Source organism: Pleurodeles waltl, chromosome 10, assembly GCF_031143425.1.
Source record: "Pleurodeles waltl isolate 20211129_DDA chromosome 10, aPleWal1.hap1.20221129, whole genome shotgun sequence".
Lineage (NCBI taxonomy): Eukaryota > Metazoa > Chordata > Amphibia > Caudata > Salamandridae > Pleurodeles > Pleurodeles waltl.
Genome location: NC_090449.1, coordinates 623,363,904 through 623,385,192, shown reverse-complemented (window position 1 = coordinate 623,385,192; position 21,289 = coordinate 623,363,904). Strand labels below are relative to the sequence as shown.

Genomic DNA, 21,289 nt, shown 5'->3' with positions numbered 1-21,289 from the left:
CAGTCTAGATGTATCAGGCAAGGTCACCACTAGCAGATCCACCCGGGCTTCGAGTCTCACGGGCTGGGCTGAGAGCCTCGGTCTCTGCGATATTTGGAGAGTTTGGCACCCTAGAGAGCGTCAATACACACACACACATCGGCCGCCCACCCGACGCAATCCAGAATTGACATTGTATTTATGCCCGCCCTTGACGTTACCAGCGTCACAGGAACGGATATATTGCCCCATGGAGTCTCTGACCATGCACCAGTACGGGTCTGACTGGGAGGAGTGGACCCCTCCAAGCGCCCGAGATGGCGCCTAAATGCTTGGTATTTACAGGACAACGACTACACCCTCGAGATTAGAAACCATCTCACTCAATATTTTGAAATGAACCTGGTTCAGTCCGATCAGCAGGCACACTATGGGCCGCGGGTAAGGCCACCCTCAGAGGATATGCCAAACACCTTCTTCGTGTCCGCGAACGCACATGAAACTCAAAAGTGTCGGAACTGGAGGCTAAGGCGCTAAGCCTGGAACACCAACACGGGACTTCCCAGTCAGCCTCCAGTTTGAGACACCTCACCATGATCAGGGTCGAAATTAAACACCTAGGGGGTCATTCCGACCCGGCGGGCGGCGGGCACTGCCCGCCGGGCGGAGACCGCCAAAAGACCGTACCGCGGTCAAATGACCGCGGCGGTCATTTTGACTTTCCCGCTGGGCAGGCGGGCGACCGCCAAAAGGCCGCCCGCCCGCCCGCCCAGCGGGAAAGCCCCAGCAACGATGAAGCCGGCTCCGAATGGAGCCGGCGGAGTTGCTGGTGTGTGTCGGGTGCAGTGGCACCCGTCGCGATTTTCAGTGTCTGCTTTGCAGACACTGAAAATCTTAATGGGGCCCTGTTAGGGGGCCCCACGACACGCGTTCCCGCCAGCCTCTTCCTGGCGGTGTAAACCACCAGGAACAGGCTGGCGGGAAGGGGGTCGGAATCCCCATGGCGGCGCTGCTTGCAGCGCCGCCGTGGAGGATTTCCTGGGGCAGGGGAAAACCGGCGGGAAACCGCCGGTTTCCCTTTTCTGACCGCGGCTTTACCGCTGCGGTCAGAATTGCCCCTGAAGCACCGCCAGCCTGTTGGCGGTGCTTCCTCCGTCCCCGGCCCTGGCGGTCCATGACCGCCAGGGTCGGAATGATCCCCCTAGTGTTAGAGTCGGCAAAACATATCTGGAGGGCCTCAACCGCCTGAGTATATGGATGGGGGGATAAGAATGGGAAACTATTACACTGGCTGGCTACTCGGCCTCTGGCTAATAGAGTCATTCCCGAAATCATGGAAGAGTCAGACTCCCTTTCTAAAACACCTACCGAAATCGCACAAAGCTTCGCCTCCTACTACGCTCGCCTATACGCAGAACACCCTCGACCTGCTTCCGAGAAAGAGTCCCCTCTCCTAAACGAAATAATTCTTCCCAGAATCTCCCTAGAGACACGAAATAGGCTGGACGAACCCCTTAATCTCACAGAAATTGCAAACGCAATCACCTGCCTGGCATCGGGCAAGACCCCAGGGCCGGACGGACTCCCAGCTGATTGTATAGCAAATGTGGCGATATCCTCAGCCCTCACCTACTTGAAATGTACGCGGAGGCTGAAAGGCAGGGGCGCTTTCCGGACGAGATTGATCAAGCCACAATTGTGGTGATTCCTAAGACACAACACTGCTCGGCATACCGGCCCATCTCGCTGCTAAATATGGAGATCAAAATACTGTCCTCAATCCTGGCCTCCAGACTGAGGGAGGCTATGCCCGCATTGGTACACCCTGATCAGTGCGGCTTTATGCCTACCCGCGGCACTAGGCACTGCATCAGACGGCTACACCTAGCCCTAGCACACCGCGTGACCCTCTCACGTAATCCCCTGGCATTACTCTTACTTGATTTTGAAAAAGCTTTTGACACGGTTGACTGGTCCTATCTTGATCAGGTTCTACGAAGAAATGGACTCGGGGCTAAATTCTGTGGACTAGTAAAATTGCTTTATTCTAACCCGACGGCCCGAGTACAAGTGAATGGGGTGGTTTCTGATTCCTTCCCTATTAGCCGCGGCACTCGACAAGAGTGCCCACTATCCCCTCTGCTCTTTGCTTTAGTGATCGAACCCTTGGCGATACTATTAAGCGAAGATCCTTTGATTGAGGGTTGGCCCTGGCCCACTTGCGAAGAGGACCGGGTGGCGCTTTACGCGGATGATGTCCTGCTATACATCTCCAACCCAAGCACGAGTGGTCCCCGCGTTTTATACATATTGAACCTCTTCACAGAGGCTTCGGGACTGACTCTAAACCCAAGTAAATCCTTGCTGGTCGCCCTCCATCGATCTCGAGACTGTGTGGACTGGCAACATACCATCCCAGTGAGAAGAAATAGCTTTAAATACTTAGGAGTACACGTCGCACTACTCCCAGAGCTAACCTGGGAACTTAATATTACACCTCTAATCAGAAGAATTAGAACTGACCTTCAACGTTGGAGAACCCTCCCTCTCAACCTTCTGGGTAGAATAGCTCTTTACAAGATGATGGTCCTCCCCAGACTTCTTTATCTTCTACAGAACTTCCCACATCCCATCCCAATTAAATGGGTCCGGGAGTTGGACGGGTTAGCACGCCAGTTCATGTGGAATGACGCCCGTCCATGACTGGCACTTATCACTTGCCAGAGGGACGTCCTTGACGGGGGATTGGGCATGTCCAATATTTATTATTACCATCTGGCAACACACCTACACGTGATTAATGATTGGATGAGGGGTGGATGGTCAGACTCGGCATACCGATTAGAACTCCAAACACTGAGTTATCCATGGATCTTCGACACCCTGTATGGAGGCCCGATTCCCCGAGATGTCCCAGATGTAACCAAGGTGGCCCTAATGGGATTGCGGGCGGCCCAAGTATGTCGGGATGGTGGGGGCGCCTCACTCAACAAACCCCGTTGTGGCATGGTAAAACAGTTGACAGAGGTAGCGGGCCTAGGGGGTTTTCAAAAATGGGACAACATCGGCATATCCACACTGGGCGACATTTGGAGCGGGACACACATACGATCCTTATTCACATTAAACAAGACGCAATTTTATAAATATCTCCAACTCCGCCACGCCCTACAATCATATATACAGACTGGAAACACCATACCGGAGTATAGCCCAATGGAGGCAAAGGTACTGATGGGGAGTCTAGGTAAAGGAGGAGTCTCTCAGATATACCGTACCCTGGTCACCTGCACAGCCAGCTCCTTGGAGGGACTCCGCCAGAGGTAGGGAGGATGGGTGGGCCCCATAGAAGAGGGAGACTGGAGTGATGCACTGATGGAACCTCCCTCACTAACGATGACCTCACGCTTCCGTCAAATCCAGACCTACTATCTTCACGTAGCATACATTAACACCCACTAAATTGCACAGAACGGGCCTCCGACCCACAGCTGACTGCCCCCGATGCTCAAATCCCACCGCCGACTTCTTTCATATGGTCTGGTCATGCCCGGTAATAACAATGTATTGGAAGGCAGTTCTGAATGACATCTCTGACGTCCTACAAGAGGAGATAGAGAGGACACCATTGTCCCCCCTACTGGGGATTATGGGAGATTCTGGGCTGAGAAGAGCAGACCGGACCTTCCTTGGGGTGGCATGTTTGGTGGCCAAGAGGGATATAATGGCGAACTGGAAAGCCAGGGGCGCCCCGGCTCTGACTAAGTGGAGACGTGGGGTGGACTGGTGTGCGACGCGGGAAAAACTGGTTTATGAGGCTAGAGGCTGTCCAAATAAATATAATAAGATATGGGGGAAGTGGGAGGCCGCAACAAGTGCTTCTTCTGTATTACTGTGACCTATTGCCATAGAGAGCCGAGGGGGGTTCCCCTCCTTGTCTCTCCTAACTGGTTAATGTATAATTTACTAAGGTCAGTCTAACAAATCTGAGTGTAACTTTTTTCTCACTTCTGCTGTTTATAATGTGTCACTGGAACAAGGGGTTTGACCAATGCTGGGTGCCCGTTGGCACCATGTTAAATGTTTGTATCATTTTACTTGTTTGCAAAATAATAAAAATTACTTTATAAAAAAAAAAAAAAAAGTCACCATCCACAAAGGCGAAAGGAGTTTCAGAAATCCATGACAGGAAGAATCTAAGGTAGGTATCAGGAAATATAAGTGATTAATCGGGCACTTGTAAGAATACCAAATAGTAGTGGAATATTAATTTGCAATTTGGATTCATTGGTGTGCCTCAGGGTCATGCTGAAAGTAGGAAATCCTAAGCCCTCCACATGTTCCTAGCAATGTCTTCATCAAAGGAGGTCTCATCTCCAAATTATTAATCTGGGTACAATTGAGTTTGGTTTTTATGTCAGAGTTATCTGTGAAACAAAGTATTTTTGGACAGCACCTCTTTGAGAAAGGCTCAAACAGATTTGATGGCTAGATCGATTTTCTCTATTTTTTAAGCATTTGCTAGGTGTAGGAAATGGTACTGCCACTAGATTAAAAAAAAAAAAAAAAAAAAAAAAAAATAACTCTCTGAGAATGTAATTTAAGTTGTTCTGGTAGCTGAATCATACAACTTCATATATTGGGGAATCAGAGCATTTGTTTGGAGAACATGTTTGCTTGGTGCGGTCATAGATCCTAGAATTAGGACCGAGAGTTAAACTGCATAATCTTTTGATATGAAAAAATTCTAACCAAACATTTGTTTTGTCTTTGTTCCTTATTTACATTTACTTCATGTGGTGGACTATGTTCCAGAAATTTGGCCAAGACATTGGCGACCAGTAATGTCAAAGGCTACTTCATTTTAGATACTACCTGTGACAAAGTGTAAAGTGGAGTCAGGAGCAGTGCCCGGCAGCGAGCTATGGATGAGCACCTCTTACTTTTTTGGGGGTCTTAACCCTTTCACTGCTAGGCCTTTTCTCCCCCAGTGCTGAGTCTTTTTTGGGCTATTTGGGGTAGTTTGTGCTTAGGCCTCCATAACTTTTTGTCCACATAAGCTATCCACGCACCACATTTGCCTTCTTTTTTTTCGAAAACATCCTAGGGATTCTAAAGGCACCGTGGGTTTGCGGATTCCCCTGGAGGGGACCGATAAATTAGCCAAAATAAAGCTAAATTGTGTTTTTTTATGGAAAATTTAAAACAAGTGCTGAATAAGAAAGAGTGTTTTTTCCTGAAATGGCATCAATAAAAGATATGAACTGCTTAAATCACCAAATTCCCAGCTTTCAGGAACAGGCAGACTTGATGCAGAAAACCAAAGAATTTTGTGCTTTCAACCTCCTTCCAGTTTGTGGTGGTAATGGGTGTGAAACTCATGGTGGAGCCAGGAAAGCTATACATTTCTGGAAACTAGACAACATTCTGAATTCAGTAAGTGGTCATTTTTGTAGATACTTTTAAGTTTTACCAAGGAAGCCAAGTGTTGGAATAAAACAATATAGAAAATTAGTAGAAATAAATGGGCATGTGATGTTTTTATTTGTAACTTCTCATCAAGATGGACGCTTCACAAAAGCTATACACCATTACATCTGCTAGACCGTTCTGGTTGTGGTGATATATAGGGTTTGTGGGTTTTCCAATAACTCAGGGTACCCAGAGCCAATAACTGAGCTGCACCTTGCAATGGTTTTTCATTGCGTACTAGGTATAGAGCAATTCATATGGTAAAATATAAATAGTGAAAAATAGGTATCAAGGAAACCTATGTATTTCTGAAATGGGCACAAGATATGAAGTTTAGATGCAGGTGTTTTTTGCACATCTCTGAATTCTTGGTTACCCACACTAGCATGTGAATTAGAGGGCATGTCTCAAAATTACTTCTTTCTTGCAATTGGAAGGTGCAAATGTAGAGAAATACAATTAGTAATAGCACTTGTTTTACTAATCTGTGTTCCTCTAAGTCTCCCAATACAAATGGCACTCCACTTGTGTGGGTAGGCCTAGTGCAGTCCAGAATGGATACATCAAATTTTTCCACGGAAAACGGACCCATCTTTTGCAAAGTGGGTAGTTGTGGGGTTTTATTGGCCCTTGCTCAGCTGGCACCAAGGAAAACCTAGCAAACCTGTACATTTTTACAAACTAGATACCTAGGGCAATCCAGGGTGGGGTGGCTTGCATGGCTCTCACCAGATTGTGTTATCCAGAATCACTTGTAAACCTCAAACTTTGACTAAAAAAAACAACACAAATTTTCCTCACATTACTGTGACGGAAAGTTCTGGAATCTGCACAGAGCCACAGACTTCCTTCCACCCAGCATTCTCCTAAGTTTCTCAATAGAAATGGGACCTCACTTGGTATGCCTAGTGCCCGCAAAAGGAAACGGGCCAAAAACCTGGACAGGGAAGCATCAAACTTTTCCGTGCAAAACTAACCTCTTTTTTGCAAAGTGGGTAGTTTTGGTTTTTGGGCCCAAGCTCAGCCGGCACACAGGAAAACCTGTAAATTTTTTTTTTTAAAGTAGACACCTAGGGGAATCCAGATGGCGTGACATGCAGGGATCCTAGTAGGATTCTTTTACCCACAAAGGCCTGTAAACCTCAAACTTTGCCGGAAATCAAGCATTTTTCTTACATTTCTGTGATGGAAACGTACGGAAACCGCAGGAATCCACAAGATTCCTACCACGCAGCATTGCCCCAGTGCCAATAAAAATGCTGCACCACTTGTGTGGCGGGCCTAGTGTCAGTCACAAGAATTAAACAAACCAAGGGCAATGGAGCCCTTGTGTGGGGACTCCTAAAGACATTGATTGGATTACCCCAAAATTCATTTCCAATTATGGGAAGTATCCCTTGCCTAAGGAGCCGCTCCCTGCCACAAAATAAATTGCTGTTGTCTAATAGAGTGGATTCCTGCTTGGGTGATCCCAAAGAAGGGATCCACCTGGGAAAGGTACCATTTGAAAGGAGAGATTTGGGGTTGAGAAAGCCCAGTGAGCACCAAAGCAGTGAATGAGCCAATCTGCTCATTTCACTTTCAATGTAAGGATGTCAGCGTGACACGCGAGCCGATCTACACTACATTTTTTTTTTTAAATACCTTGGAGGGCGAGGGTGGGACGGGACTTGGGAAGCTCCTGAGGCTAAGAAATGAAAAAGGAACTCCTTGCGAACAGCAGAGGGATTTTCAGACTTGTGTTCAGGGACAGCTTGGAGCCGTCTAGCGCACATGAGCAAGGGGTTAATGTCAAACCACACTATTTTGAGATGTGAGTAAACAACCACACATTCTTCTTAATAAGCAAAGAGTCTTCACTGGATATATATATATATATATATATATGTAGCTATACTGTAATGCAGCAGTGTACCAATCTGTTATAATCATACAGGGATCACAATATCTAAATACAGTCACATTTCGTCATTGGTGTAATCTGCAATTAATTAAGTACAAAAATATGGCAAAGAAGAAGGTGACTAAAATCCAAAACAAATGGGTGAACAATACATGAACAAAACTATAAATACTGGAAAAACACTACATTTGACAAATTACTGCCTTTTGCTTCCCTACAAATACACAATAAGCAGAGGTATGATCTTCTCTATGTCATAGTCCATAGTTGGGAATTATTTGCCCTCCAGAAGTTCTTTTTTATGTACAACTACATACCTGATTTAACTTTTTAGGCAGGAAAATATCTAGTGTAGCTACTCCTTTTGTTTTATATGCTTCATTTCCACTACCACGCTGCACTGCTTTCGACCTCAGTTCCTCCATAGCACTCTCAACCTCTGCTGCGGAATAGGGCAGCTTGCTGGTATATTTTTCAGCAAGAACCTAAAAGAAAAAAATATTTTTGTGGTTTGATATATAACACATTTGTGCTCCACCAAGGAATAACAGATGTGCAACATTTTTCTACTGCAAGATATTCACTCTCCAGTCTTACACCATAGTGTTCATCACCATCATCAACATCCTTAATGTAAATTAACTTTACTCCTATTAGGTTCACACACATGGGCCAGGTATCTGGCACACAGTTAGAAGAGATGTGTCTTTAGTAGTTTTTTTCAAAGATTGCAAATTTTCACACAGCTGGAGACAGACAAAGATTGTTCCATAATGTGACTGCAATATGAAGGTAGTGTATATCCTATGTTGAGCAAGAAGCATTTTACCTTTTGAGCAAGATTCCCTTGCTCATTGCCATATCTGCAACCTGTTTTTAAGATAATCTCTCACGGATTCATAAGTTGCTTTATGACCCAGTGTAAGCATTCTGACTGCCCCAACTGCAGACTTTTCAAGACCTGCATTTTCTGAATAGTGGCTTCCGATGTAACTAGATTGAGGGCAAAGAGGTCATTACAGCCTCTTCAACTCACTGAGCAAACTATTGGCATACATAGTTATTGTAACTAAACTAAGATTCTGATTAGGTATTTGTGGCCTTATCCTAGTTGAATGAAATGGGTTTCTGAGTAATCTGGATCCAGTTTCATGTATAAATGAAATACTCTATCCAAAATTGATTTCCAAATCCTAAAAGATGTCAGTATGAACACAACTAAGCCCATTGAAAGTGCAGCCAAAAGCAGAGGAATTGTTTTTAAGAATAACAATACCTGACCAATACTAACCAGTATTTCTTATCAAACACCACATCCAGACACACTTTCCAAACTGACATTTCAGCAAGAACACCAGCATAATCCAGGGACACCTCAATGTTAACTACAGTTGAAAGCTCAAAATTCTTAGAAATACTATCTTCTTGAAAATCAGGGATATGCAGTACATCTATAACACAATTTTAAAGGGTGAGAATCCTCAGGTCCTCAGAAAGGTAATGGACATGTGATCCAGACTTACACATGTTCCAACAAAATGTATCAATGGTTGTACTAAACATGTTCTTACCTGTGATTACTGTATTTTCTAAAAATAATATTATACCCAAAGATAAGCCACAGGACCTGTTTCATGTCCAAAAGGTGTATTTTTGCCAGATTTCTTTTATTTCAAGACATTTTATTGAAGTTTGTCATATGTATACAAGGAGTGGGTAAAATAAAATACTTGACAGTAAACTGGTATATTTGCATGATCAGTTACAGTTGTATCAAGAAAAATTCACTGATTCTCATATTTTTTCTGAAATTATTGTATTGGCTTTTTTTTTTTTTACAAGTTATCTACAAATTAAAAAAACAAAATACATCAAGAATGTGAGAAATCTCCTAATAGCTGTACATTTGATGCAACAAATAAATATATAACCCTATGAGCATACATTTCATAAATAAAACAGGTTTGTGCTGCATGGGGAGATGAATGAAGTGAAGATGAGGGGGCAGAAAAAAGTCAGAGCGCAAACTTCTGTTGAGAGACAAAAAACTGAGCAATTTTGTAAAAAGGAAACATCAGGAATAGCCAATTAAAAAAAAAACATTACTCAATTCCAAGGATGGTTTTCAGTCAGTCCAACTGGCTTTCTGTCTCAGACTGGCACAGTTACAAAGTCCTTAGCGCCAGGGTGTCTAAAAATCCATTCCTGGGCAGTGTTCTAAAGAAAGTTCAGGAAATGTATCAATTAATTTCAGGTTTGTGCCCAATTGCATACTTTGCTTATGTCTCTATTGTCCTCTACTGTGAAGTGTGGGACAGAAATTTAAATTTACTGTGAAGGGATGGCGTTCTGAACAGGACAATCATTGTAGTTCATCAGGTACGGCCTACTTTAAAAGAGCTGTAAATATTAAAAAGTGAAGCCTTACATCAGTGCTATGCATCTATGATGTAATGTGAAATCTTGCTCTTCTAGGTGTTGTGCCTGCCATTTGTGTGTTAGGCCCATCTTAGTGAGCCATTCTTGGGTCTGCTGAGAAAGTTCCTGACCCATCTGATCTAAACATGGGCCTAGCTAGCATTTGGTTCATCAATGAGTTTAGTTAATCCTCAATTATAGCTCTCTTCCCTTCCTCCAAGCACTCCATCACAGTTTCCATGCTGAAGGTGTTTTGACCTGTGTTCAGTGCATAGATATTCATGAGACTTAAAATGTTCACCTTTCTCTAAGCTTTAACATCAGCCACTTGCCTTGTGTATCAGGTATGACTCAGGTCACATCGGCTTTACTGTATCACGCTATCAGTACAGCCCTGTTCTTCTTTGAACCACTAGTAATGTATTTTCAGGGAAAACAAGAGGATATAAGTATATACCAATCCTATTATATGAGATGAGTTTCTTGGCTGAGGGAGAAGTCACTCGGCAGGTATTTAGATAGCAATGAATTGCCTGACTTTTAGCAAGGCTGTTTAGGTGTCCAATATTCATACTGACAGCATTCAGCTGGACCGAAGTTGAAAGTTGGAATTTACTATTTTATTTCAGGGTATTTTGGTTTTAAAGGATCTAATGTTCAACATTCCCTGGGGCACTAATTCCGTATCTCTTTCCCCAATGCAGCATCTTTCCCTCACCCAAAGGATGAGGACAATTTTACTGTTTCATCTTGTGGTCTCTCTTTCACTGAATCTATCTCTCTGGACTGGTACATTCCCTCTTCCCCAACACTCGCCTGCAAACTCTTATTATCCCACATTTTTCGCTGCAAATGTCCTTCTGCTTTAGGTCTTATGTTCTTCTTCCTCTTCCGATCTAGCCTCCTCATTCTGCTGCATTAGTTCCAGCTGTCTTTCACTTTGTCTGAGTTTATTGGCTGAAGTCTCTCCTTTCTTTTGGTGTCTTGAAGTGATTCAGGTCCTATTGTTGCCACTCTGATGACCCATCTCCAGCATTCCCTTTGATGCCTAGTTGAATTGTTATTGACTGCTTGTGGATCCTTCATGTCTTCAGATGGCTAACTCAGTCCAAAACAGCTCTTTGTTATTGAGCTTATATGTTCAACTTCCCATTGCCACTGGACTACGAATATAAAGGAATGCCCCCAGCCATAAAGCATCTTCTTGGTTCGTAAGAAATCAAGATTCTGAAATGTCACTTGCAAGAAGCCGTGGAAGATTTGGATCTTAACACCCCTCATAAGCGAGGTCTCCTTTCTTTCTTGCAGCCTCCATTATTTCTCTTTTGTCAGGAATTTGTCTATTGGTGAATAGTTACTTTGTGGAGGTTGGAGGGGAGTTGTCAGTTGTTCATCGTTTCTCTTTTTTATTGGTCATAGCTGCCATCTTGGGCTGCATCACACGCCTTCGGCCAGCAGATCTAATCCTATAGAAACCTGCTTCCAAAGATGGCCCTTTGCCTGCTATTGCCCTCTGTTAATGTACAAAATTCAGGGTCACTTTTGAAGCTCTGATTTGTGGGTGCTGAGGGAAATGGTGCATTTGTTGGTATGAGGGAACAGAGGAGAGAGAATTTTCACCTTCTCAGGATGCTATTCGGACAAGCCAATTTAGTTTAATTTTATTTATTTACATATTTTTACACATTTTACCCACGTATTTCTTCACTAAACACATTAGGCATTTCAAAGAATAGTACAAAAATAGACTATGTTATCGAAACAGTGATTAAGTAGACCCCTCTAAACTTGACCATCTTGGTCCAGCTCAAGAATATAACTAATTAGAAAAACATACTGCACCCAGTGTCGCGTAGGCTCTCGTTATTCTAATGAGACTACTGGATTCGGAGGCAGAATCACCTGCACTGTGGGGGAGACTGAGGGGGTGATTCTGACCGCGGCGGACGGCGGTCGCCGCCCGCTAAGCGGTTCCCGCCGAAAGACCGCTCCGCGGTCAAAAGACCGCGGCGGTCATTCTGGCTTTCCCACTGGGCCGGCGGGCGACCGCCGAAAGTCCGCCCGCCAGTCCAGCGGGAAACACCCTTCCCACGAGGACGCCGGCTCAGAATGGAGCCGGCGGAGTGGGAAGGTGCGACGGGTGCAGTTGCACCCGTCGCGAATTTCAGTGTCTGCAAAGCAGACACTGAAATTCCTTTTGGGGCCCTCTTACGGGGGCCCCTGCAGTGCCCATGCCATTGGCATGGGCACTGCAGGGGCCCCCAGGGGCCCCGCGGCACCCCCTACCGCCATCCTGTTCCTGGCGGGAGAACCGCCAGGAACCGGATGGCGGTAGGGGGTGTCAGGATCCCCATGGCGGCGGAGCGCGCTCCGCCGCCATGGAGGATTCTCAAGGGCAGCGGGAAGTCGGCGGTACACCGCCGACTTTCCGTTTCTGGCCGCGGCTGAACCGCCGCGGTCAGAATGCCCAGCGGTGCACCGCCAGCCTGTTGGCGGTGCTATCGCCGACCTCCGCCATGCGGTAATTACCGACAGGGTCAGAATGACCCCCTGAGTCTGGACCCACTACAGGTGACACCTGTCGGCCTAATGGCCTAATCCGGGTTTTGCTCCAGCTAACTAGCAGTGCCTCATCTCCACCCAAGAGTAGGGATGATTGGGCAGCCAAGCGCATGCCATAATTGATTTCTCAGGGAAATCGTGGTCACTCAGATCGCATCCGTTTCTCTCAGTTACATTAGTCTCACATATACAGGGACAATCAGAGGCAGAATATATTTCAATAAGGTTATATAGAAGCAACTGCATCTTAGATAATAAAGCATGTCCTGCAATACCTAGGACGATGAAGCATGACAGGAATAAAATTGTAACAAGGAGAGTAAAGCATAAAAATAACGCTACCATATTGTCACTAGAATCGTTAAAATAATTCCTACCTACGCTATGTTAGAGCACAGCATGTTAAGCTCTAGTTCCGTCCTCCAGGTTGCCCTTGGAAGACATCATCCCTCATACCCGAGCAAGAGGCCTGTAGTCTACATAAGCAGCTATTGCGAAGCCCTTAGCAATCAGCATACAGTCGTGGTCATCTGGCTGGAATCTCCCTCTAATGTACATGGGTCAAAGTTGTGTTTTTATAATAAAACAGCTGATGTCACAAGAAAGGATCCCTTTGTAAGAGTGTGTATGTTTCTATGAACACTAGAGACAAAGCGTTACCATGTTTGCCAGCAACCTATCTTACTGCAGCCTTGAGAAAAGCACAGAGTGAAAGAAACGTCTTGTTTAAGAACGTAGTGCTGGCCTAGGCAAAGAACAGGTAGATAGAGAAAAATAAAAGAAGACCGCAAATGTGGCTATTGTTAAAATAATAACACAAAGCTGAATAAAATATGTCTGGGTTAAAGTGCACAGCGGCAGGCCTAGTTTGCTAAAATAACGTGTATGAAGCTATAACTAAAATGGCTACACAACACCCTCCCCTTGCCGGTTCAAAGCCTAATCATGTATAAAAGCCACTAAAATTCAATCTAAGACATATATAAAGGAATGTCAGTGATGACAAGTTAAAAAGACACTTGAGCATAAATAAAAGGGACAATTTAAAATGGTAACTGTGGTGTAAAAAAGGCTGAATTTCAAGAGTCAAAGTCATTTCGCAAGTTGCCAATCGAATCTGGGATAATTGAACACAGGATATCTTCCACTTCGGCGGGAAGTTGTTGTGCTGTGCAATCCACTAGGGTTTGCGTGAATGTATGCTGGGGACAAAATGTATTATTCTCCATGTAGCCACTTACGACTGTTCAAGCAGTGGAGCATTGATGCTTTGTGCCTATTACTGGTTGTGCTGAGCCATCGGTGTACATGACACTTTGACAATGATCAATAGGCAATGTATATGCCGGAACTGGGTATTCTAGTTCATATTGCAAAAATTCTTGATTTTGTAATTTTGGGTAAAAAATGTAGTCAACATCAGTGGCTGTCAAAGACGTTGTCCATTGAATCCAACGTAGATGTAATGCTTTAGTGTTTGGATCGCTGGCTTTGGTAACAGCCTCAAGGGCTGGAATTGGAGATACAACAATAATGCATTTCCCCTGGGCTAGTGGTCTTTCTTTAATGACAGCCATCTGGACAGCAGTGAGAATTTTCTCAATGGGAGTAAAGCGTTGTTCTGCTGCTGAATACAAATGTGATTTGTATGCTATCGGGATTGTCTCACCCTCATTATAAGTTACATAGGTGAAACCAATCGCACCAACAATTACTCTGATGACCAGATGTTTTTTATTGTCCCTTGTGTTCAAGTGTTGTGCTACAACCATGTCTGTTTGCAAAGCTCTGAGAATGCGTGCATGTTCGACTGTCCAGAATTTACTGGAAAAGTCAGGACATATTCAGTCATATAAGGGTTTTACGCGTGATGCGTAATCTGGAATGTAAGTTCTGCCAAAATTTAGGAAACCCAATAGGGCTTGGAGTTTTTTTATTTGTATTTGGAGGTTGTAACTGCGTGCATTTTTCCAAGGATTGTGGTGCTAGGCTCTTTCCTTCACTTGATAGCTCGTATCCCAAAAACATAACGCTAAGGAAGGCTATTTTTGTTTTTTTTAAATTGAATTTACAGCCGAATTCGGCAAATCCCACAACAATGCGGGCTACCAGTCTTAGATGTTGCAGTAATTCATCATCCGTGAGATGAATATCATCTACATAGGACAATGCTTCAGGGTCAATGTCGTGCAATATTGAAGTCACACAAGCTGCTGACAGTCCTGGACAGTTCTTGTACCCCTGGGGTAAACTACAGAATTTTTTCTGGGAGCCTAGTGCACTGAAACTTGTTAAGTCTCTACTCTCAGGTGGTAAATTCTGGCAAAATAAACCATTGGAAATATCCAGTGTTGGTTTGTATTTTTTGTGCACTATGTTGTTCATGAGTGGTGTGCTACGTGAGTTTTGTTTAGCATATGTTCATGTATGACTGTTTAAATGTCTGTAGTCTAAGACTATTCTGTATGAATGGTCTGGTTTAGCTACTGAGAGTAAGGGATTATTCATTGGAGAGACACAGGGTTCGGTTACGCCCTGGCACTCTAGTTGAGTGGGTATTTCCCTTACAGGTGCTTCTGCATCACGTTTTATTGGATACTGAGGTTGATTTTTAATTGGAATTACATGTTAGGGGGAATCTTTATCCCACCCTACGTGGTTGCGACATAACACAGGTGCCTGCGCCAATGCCCAATCGATGGCGTAGGATTCTGCAAGCTCATCTGGAACAAGGGGTGATAAAGAAGGTTTGATAACATCTTCCCCATATGGGCAAGTACGGACAAATTCAGGTGGCCAATCCTTTTCGACCAGTAAAATATCATAAATGTTAACGACGTGGTCCCAGAAGATTGCATCAACTGTGCGTTCAATATCTCCTTCTAACTGTAACGTTACTTTGTACACCGTATCAGGCGTGGAGACATGCATGTCTGCAGTTTCAACTTGTAAGAAGTCATCAGTTGCTTTCACCTCCAGATGCTCTTGAAGATTCCGGCGAACTATTGTGAACTCTGCCGCTCTGTCTAATAGCGCTAATTTCCACTTCTTGTTCCCTCTTCTTGAGTGGCATGACGAACTGCAACTGCTGCCACTTTTTTCTTTTTAATTTGGGTTTTTGTTGGGGAAGTTTCTCTTCTTTTTTAACAGAAACTTCTGTTGAGCGTTGTGATTCCTGTCTCAATTTCACATACTCAGTTCTTCGCTCTGACCGCCCACCTCTCTCACTGCATTCTTCCGGTGAGTCTTGAAAGGAACGAGCTTGGTGTGTATCAGTATATTGATAACTGTCAGGTGTTTTTATATTATCTCTATTTCTGAGATTACATCTATTCTGTGGGGTCTCCGTATGTGGAGATTCTCCCCTTTCTTTTTTTAGGTGTATGTTGTTTTTTTATCCCAGTGTTTTTTTTAGAACCCTCAGGAGCTTGCTTGGTAGAATCTTTATTAGATTTACCCAGAAATTTTGGTTTTGTGGGTCTGGCCCCCAGACTATCTCGATCAATACTAGAGTAGGTCTCCGCGATAATATTTGGCAGCTTACGTTCTTGATCCTGTGGAGGAAAGTCCCAGAGTCGCATGCGCACTGCTAGTGCCACTGCTTCCCCTTTAAGATTACTCAGTGTAATGCATGATACAGCGGCAAAATTGCCCATAAGTTGCATTCCCAAGTCCAGGGCCGGGGCAGCCCCGAATTCGTCTTGAATTTGTTTTAACACTTCCGGTAAATTGGCAAGTGTTGGTGTACCGTGTGTGGTAGTATAGAGCGTGGAAAATACCGTGCCCCAAGTGTTGCAGTTATCTACTGAGGGAACCATCCCAAATCGCAAGCACATAGTTAATATTCTATGTTTATCCTGAGGTCCCATATGGGGAAATACTGCTTCCAGTGCATTAATTTTTTGAGCTAACCAGAACGGAATCTTTTCTCGTTTGGCGGGTACATTACCCATGATCGAATGTACAGTTGCAGGATTAATGCCTGGCGTTACTGCATGTGGTTGCGCCGGAGCAGCATGTGCTGGGTTTGTGTTCAATGTTTGCATTACAAACTGTACTAATCATCTGTATATTGCCGTCAACTCAGCATATATGTGACGGACTTCAGCTGCCGTTAAATTCGCTGCAGCAGGGTGGGTGTATCTGTGGCCAATAAAGGCCAAGTAGGACCATCATTACTTAGAGGACCTAAACTAACATGTAGAATTGTATGGGGTAGGCTGCCATCAAGCCAATTATTATGTACTTGATAAGATAGAGGGATTTCTAGATATGCATACGCTCTGTATTGGGCAGGTATGTTTGCTGGTGTATAGTGATTAAATGTATTTGTGTTCCCATCAGCTGCTGGAAATGTGACCCAATAGAACATTTCTGTTCTATAGGCTGGATGAGCCTCAACAACGAATGTAACAGCACAGCATGCTGAGTTCTAGTTCTGCCCTTCAGGTTCCCCTGGGAAGACATCATCCCTCATACTTGATCAAGAGGCCTGTAGTCTACATAAGCAGCTATAGCGAAGCCCTTAGCAATCAGCATACAGTCGTGGTCATCTGGCTGGAATCTCCCTCTAATGTACATGGGTCAAAGTAGTGTTTTTATAATAAAACAGCTGATGTTACAAGAAAGGATCCCTGTGTATGTTTCTATGAACACTAGAGACAAAGCGTTACCACGTTTGCCAGCAACCTATCTTACTGCATCCTTGGGAAAAGAACAGAGTGAAAGAAATGTCTTGTTTAAGAAGCCAGTACTGGCCTAGCAAAGAACAGGTAGATAGAGAAAAATAAAACAAGACTGCAAATGTGGCTATTGTTAAAATAATAAAATGAAGCTGAATAAAATATGTCTAGGTTAAAGTGCACAGCGGCAGGACTTGTTTGCTAAAATAATGTGTATGATGCTATAACTAAAATGCCTACACAACACCAGTACCAAACAAAAATTTGAATTCTAAATCTTAAAGTGCAGGTGCGTGTTCCAAAGCCAAGGGAGTTTCATAATCAGGAGGTCCCAGGACGTACAGTGCAGAGAGCTCTTAGCCTTACTATAAACAAATAAGTCACATCATAGCTACAGATATCATGTATTTGCATCATACGTAGTTAAGTCTGAAAAAATTGTAGCACTAAGTTTAAAATACCAGTCCATGCAGTCAGCAAATAACTCATAAGCAACAGTGAAATAGACCCCCCACTTCCATTATTATCATCAAGAACAGCTCCAGCAAAGACTAAAAATTGATACTCATAGTGCCCTAGATGTTAAAAGCAGGTTCTTAGTCTAGATCTAAAAGTCTATGTGCTTGTTCTAAAACGTAAAGTACAGGGTCATAGTAGCACAGTTGTCTCTGCCTAGAAGCAGCATTTCCATCACCACCTGCATACCAATAGGTTTATAAAGTGCGAATACATAGTAAAGTTAATAAACTAAAGAGGACCACCATTAACAAATATATGCCATGCGGTGCCAAAAAACAAATATCAACAGTGATTACAAAAATTGGACAAGCCAGGGCAGTGTTAAAAACCAGATGCCAGCAGATAAGGGCCGGGGCCAACCCCTAAGTAACTAACTTTATTGACCTCCCCCTCGACCACCTTCACTACTGCCCTGCTTCTAGCCACGTAGTAACTGGATCCTATATCTTGCCCCCCATTGCAGTTTCCTACACCCTTTGCATTTACACAGGCAGATTTCCACATGCTAATTTGCTTACAATCTTGATCTCCACATTGAAAATATTGGGTGGTCTGGACTTAGTCATTCTGACGCTATGCGTAGGTGAGCAACCACCATAACAGCAAATAATAAGTATGCTTCTCATCTTAAAACATCATTGTCCTCCGTGCTATCAATCACACCTAAAATTATCAATGCAGGGTTGATTCAAACATGCCTACCAATAATTAACCACAAAAAACTCCCAATCTCCTGCAAAAATAAATCTGATTTGGGGCATGAAAAGACATGTGGATAATTTCAGCGTGCTCAGAGCCACACCTATTACATTTGCCACCAAACCCACCACCCCACTTTGCTACCTTTGCAGGGGTGTGATATAGATTAAAAATCGTCTTGAAGTGCTGCCTTCTCAAACTGGCTGTTAACAGCACTGTACTGCCTAAATCTAATGACTCCTGGATATAGAGACCCTTCAAACCAAGCCTAGCCTAGCCTCCCACTTAGAATTTTGCAACTTTACATCATCTGGTAAGCCTTGTATCAATGGATCGTATATTGTACGAACCCTGTCCTTCCGCATCATCGCCTCAACTATGGGGATCCTTACCACTGCCTTTGCATCCTTTGTTTTCTTAAAAGAAAGTCTTGCAGCTGATGAGATTTAAAAAAGTCACCCCTGGTCAATCCAAAGATCTCTTGCAGCTCAGTAAAAGAATGGAGTTGGCCATCAGAATACAGATCCCCCAAGGCGATGAGGCCCTTCTGTGCCCATGATTGCATCTTGAAATACAAACTGGAGAACTGATTAAGTCATCCTAGGCATATGCAAATTATCCTTGGCGATACCCAGTCTCCGCTTAACCTGAACCCAGACCTTATATGCCACTTTTAAAATCATGAACCTAGTTTCTTTAGCTTCAGCCTCCAAAATCAACTCATATATTGTTGGAGTTTCTGCCAAGTTAACCCAACCTGAGCCAGCTGAAATTAACATCCCCATAAGTTGCAACATACAGGACCAGTAGTAAAATGTAAAACTGGAGACCGACCATCCACTACGCTGCCTCGGCAAGATCCTATATTTAACCGCCCTCCTTGGCCTCAGATATCCCCACAGAAAGATAAAGCACACACTCTCCAAATTGGACAGCTTTCACAGAGTTCACTAATTTCCAATGGGACAGTCCTAAAAATGTATAGCACCTTAGGCAAAAAAGTAATTTTCAACATATTGCACCTCCCAAATATTGACAAGTGTAGATAATTCATTCTACCAAGATCTTGCTTAATATTACCTTATAATGGTGCCTTATTCAATTCCACCAGTTTATCCAGAGCTGCTGTACATAGGATGCCAAAATACTCAGCATCAGCCCATTTCCTCAGTGCATTATACCTGGATTTTACCCTAGTTTACTTTATACCTTTGCTCCAAAATGCCTGGCTAGGTCTTACGATTTTGGAGAGCACTGCTGAGGAGCAGTGGTTACTAATCCAATTTCATCCACGTAGGCAATGACCTTATAGTACATCTGATGGTGGAATTGCCCCTGCTTGTGCATGCAGGCAAGTCTGTAGCATATCATGCCGAAGCTCTCCAAAAAGGGCTCTAAAGAATTTCAATAGGAGATTATTGGGACCTGAGGCTTTCTCAGTGGCTAAGGACTTTATTATCTTATATATCTCTTTCAGAGTTATTGAAGCATCTAAAATGGCCTGGTGCTCGCTATTTAGTTTCACCCTGTCTAACTCCATTAAAAAGTGTTCATGCGCATCTGCAGGACATTCAAGGTCTTCCATATAGAAAGAGCTTCATAGAAGTCCCTAAAAACCCTGAGGATGTCAGAGGTCCACCATTCGTGGTCCACTATAGCAGGTATCCTGTTTTCCAACCTCCTTCTGTCTAATCCATTTGGCTAATAGCCACCCCTTACTTTCTCCATATTCAGAACATTCTGACCTGTACTGATGCGGCCACCTCGGTACCAAAATGTTGGTTAATGTTTGATTTTACAAAAGCTATCTCCTGCTGGTATTCCTGAGCATCCAACCCTTTAGATAGCCTCTGGGTAAGTTCCTCCTTGGCTAAGGACAAATGGTTATAAAGGCCCAGGGTCTCAATTTGTCTTAGCTTTTGTTGGTACAAACTACAACTGAGGTTCTCCCCCCACCGACCCCTGCCTTAAACGTATCCCACACCAGGCCAACCATGGTCATACCTCTATTAACTTTGAAAAACTGCCTGATCCATTTACATATATGATCCTGATGAGCTACATCAACCAGAAGGTTCCTATCGAAAGTCCAAGACCTCCATGGTCTAGTGATACCTGCTACCGGTATTTCAAGAAGCAGTGGGCTATAATACAGAAGGGCCCTAGGGAACATCTCTATACTGGCCTGGCCAGCCAGAGTGGTGTTTAAATACCCACAAAAAATAAGAGGGTGTGAACACAAAGCCAGTGCTACATAAAAATAAAAAAAATAGCAGCCTCATCGATATTAGAACGATATACTGAACATCCCATAAACCAACACACTCAGCAATAACCCAGCGACATAATTTATCCACCTCTACATGATTACTAGAATAGATAGATTTATTTGCTAAAACCGCCACCCCCCAGATGTTAACACTTGCTGTGTTCACGCAAAAAGGGAAAGACCTAGATGCTTCAAACACCCCCGCTAATCCCATGGGATGTGGGTTTCCTACATGCAAACCATATCTGACTTCATAACCCTCAAAGCTTGCCTCTCTTGGCCCAATCGTTGAGGCCACGGATATTAATAGTGTAAATACCAAGCTTATAGCCAGCCATTCAGCCTCCAGCAAGAGCCATCTTTCCCCTCCCCTAAAACGGCAGGCCACCGTCAGCCCCCTCTTAGCCATACAGAGGACTTCACCTTGCCCACACGAGGTAAGATATCAGAGGAAAAAAGGGAAATGCACCAATACACCTGGTTCCTGCTGCTCTAAGAAAACATTATCTTTATCATTACTGCCCAGGTCCTTACTTTTTAATCTGCCCTGTCTGGTGTAATACTCAACCATGAAATTCTCCCTTTCCACCATCACCCCCCATTCCACCCAAGAAACCACCCTCCCAGCTCACCATCTCCCCTCGGTACCTCCCACCAGCCACACCCCTCCCCTGCCACCTCCTGCAAGCAGTTGGACCAATCAGGTCCAATGATAGTGATTTCCCCCCACCCCACTCAGAACCAAACCAAGATTACAACTCTTCAAACAATAATCTGATTGCCCCA

The 21,289-nt window shown here is 44.0% G+C and overlaps 1 protein-coding gene across 1 annotated transcript in view; it reads right to left on the bottom strand.

Annotated features, from left to right (window-relative positions):
* NUB1 (negative regulator of ubiquitin like proteins 1) overlaps nucleotides 1-21,289 on the bottom strand; it is a 316,976-nt gene that overhangs the window by 262,399 nt on the left and 33,288 nt on the right. The window contains exon 4 of the mRNA XM_069211094.1: nucleotides 7,672-7,839. Coding sequence (XP_069067195.1) covers nucleotides 7,672-7,839 — 168 coding nt within the window. The remainder of the gene's footprint in view (nucleotides 1-7,671; nucleotides 7,840-21,289) is intronic.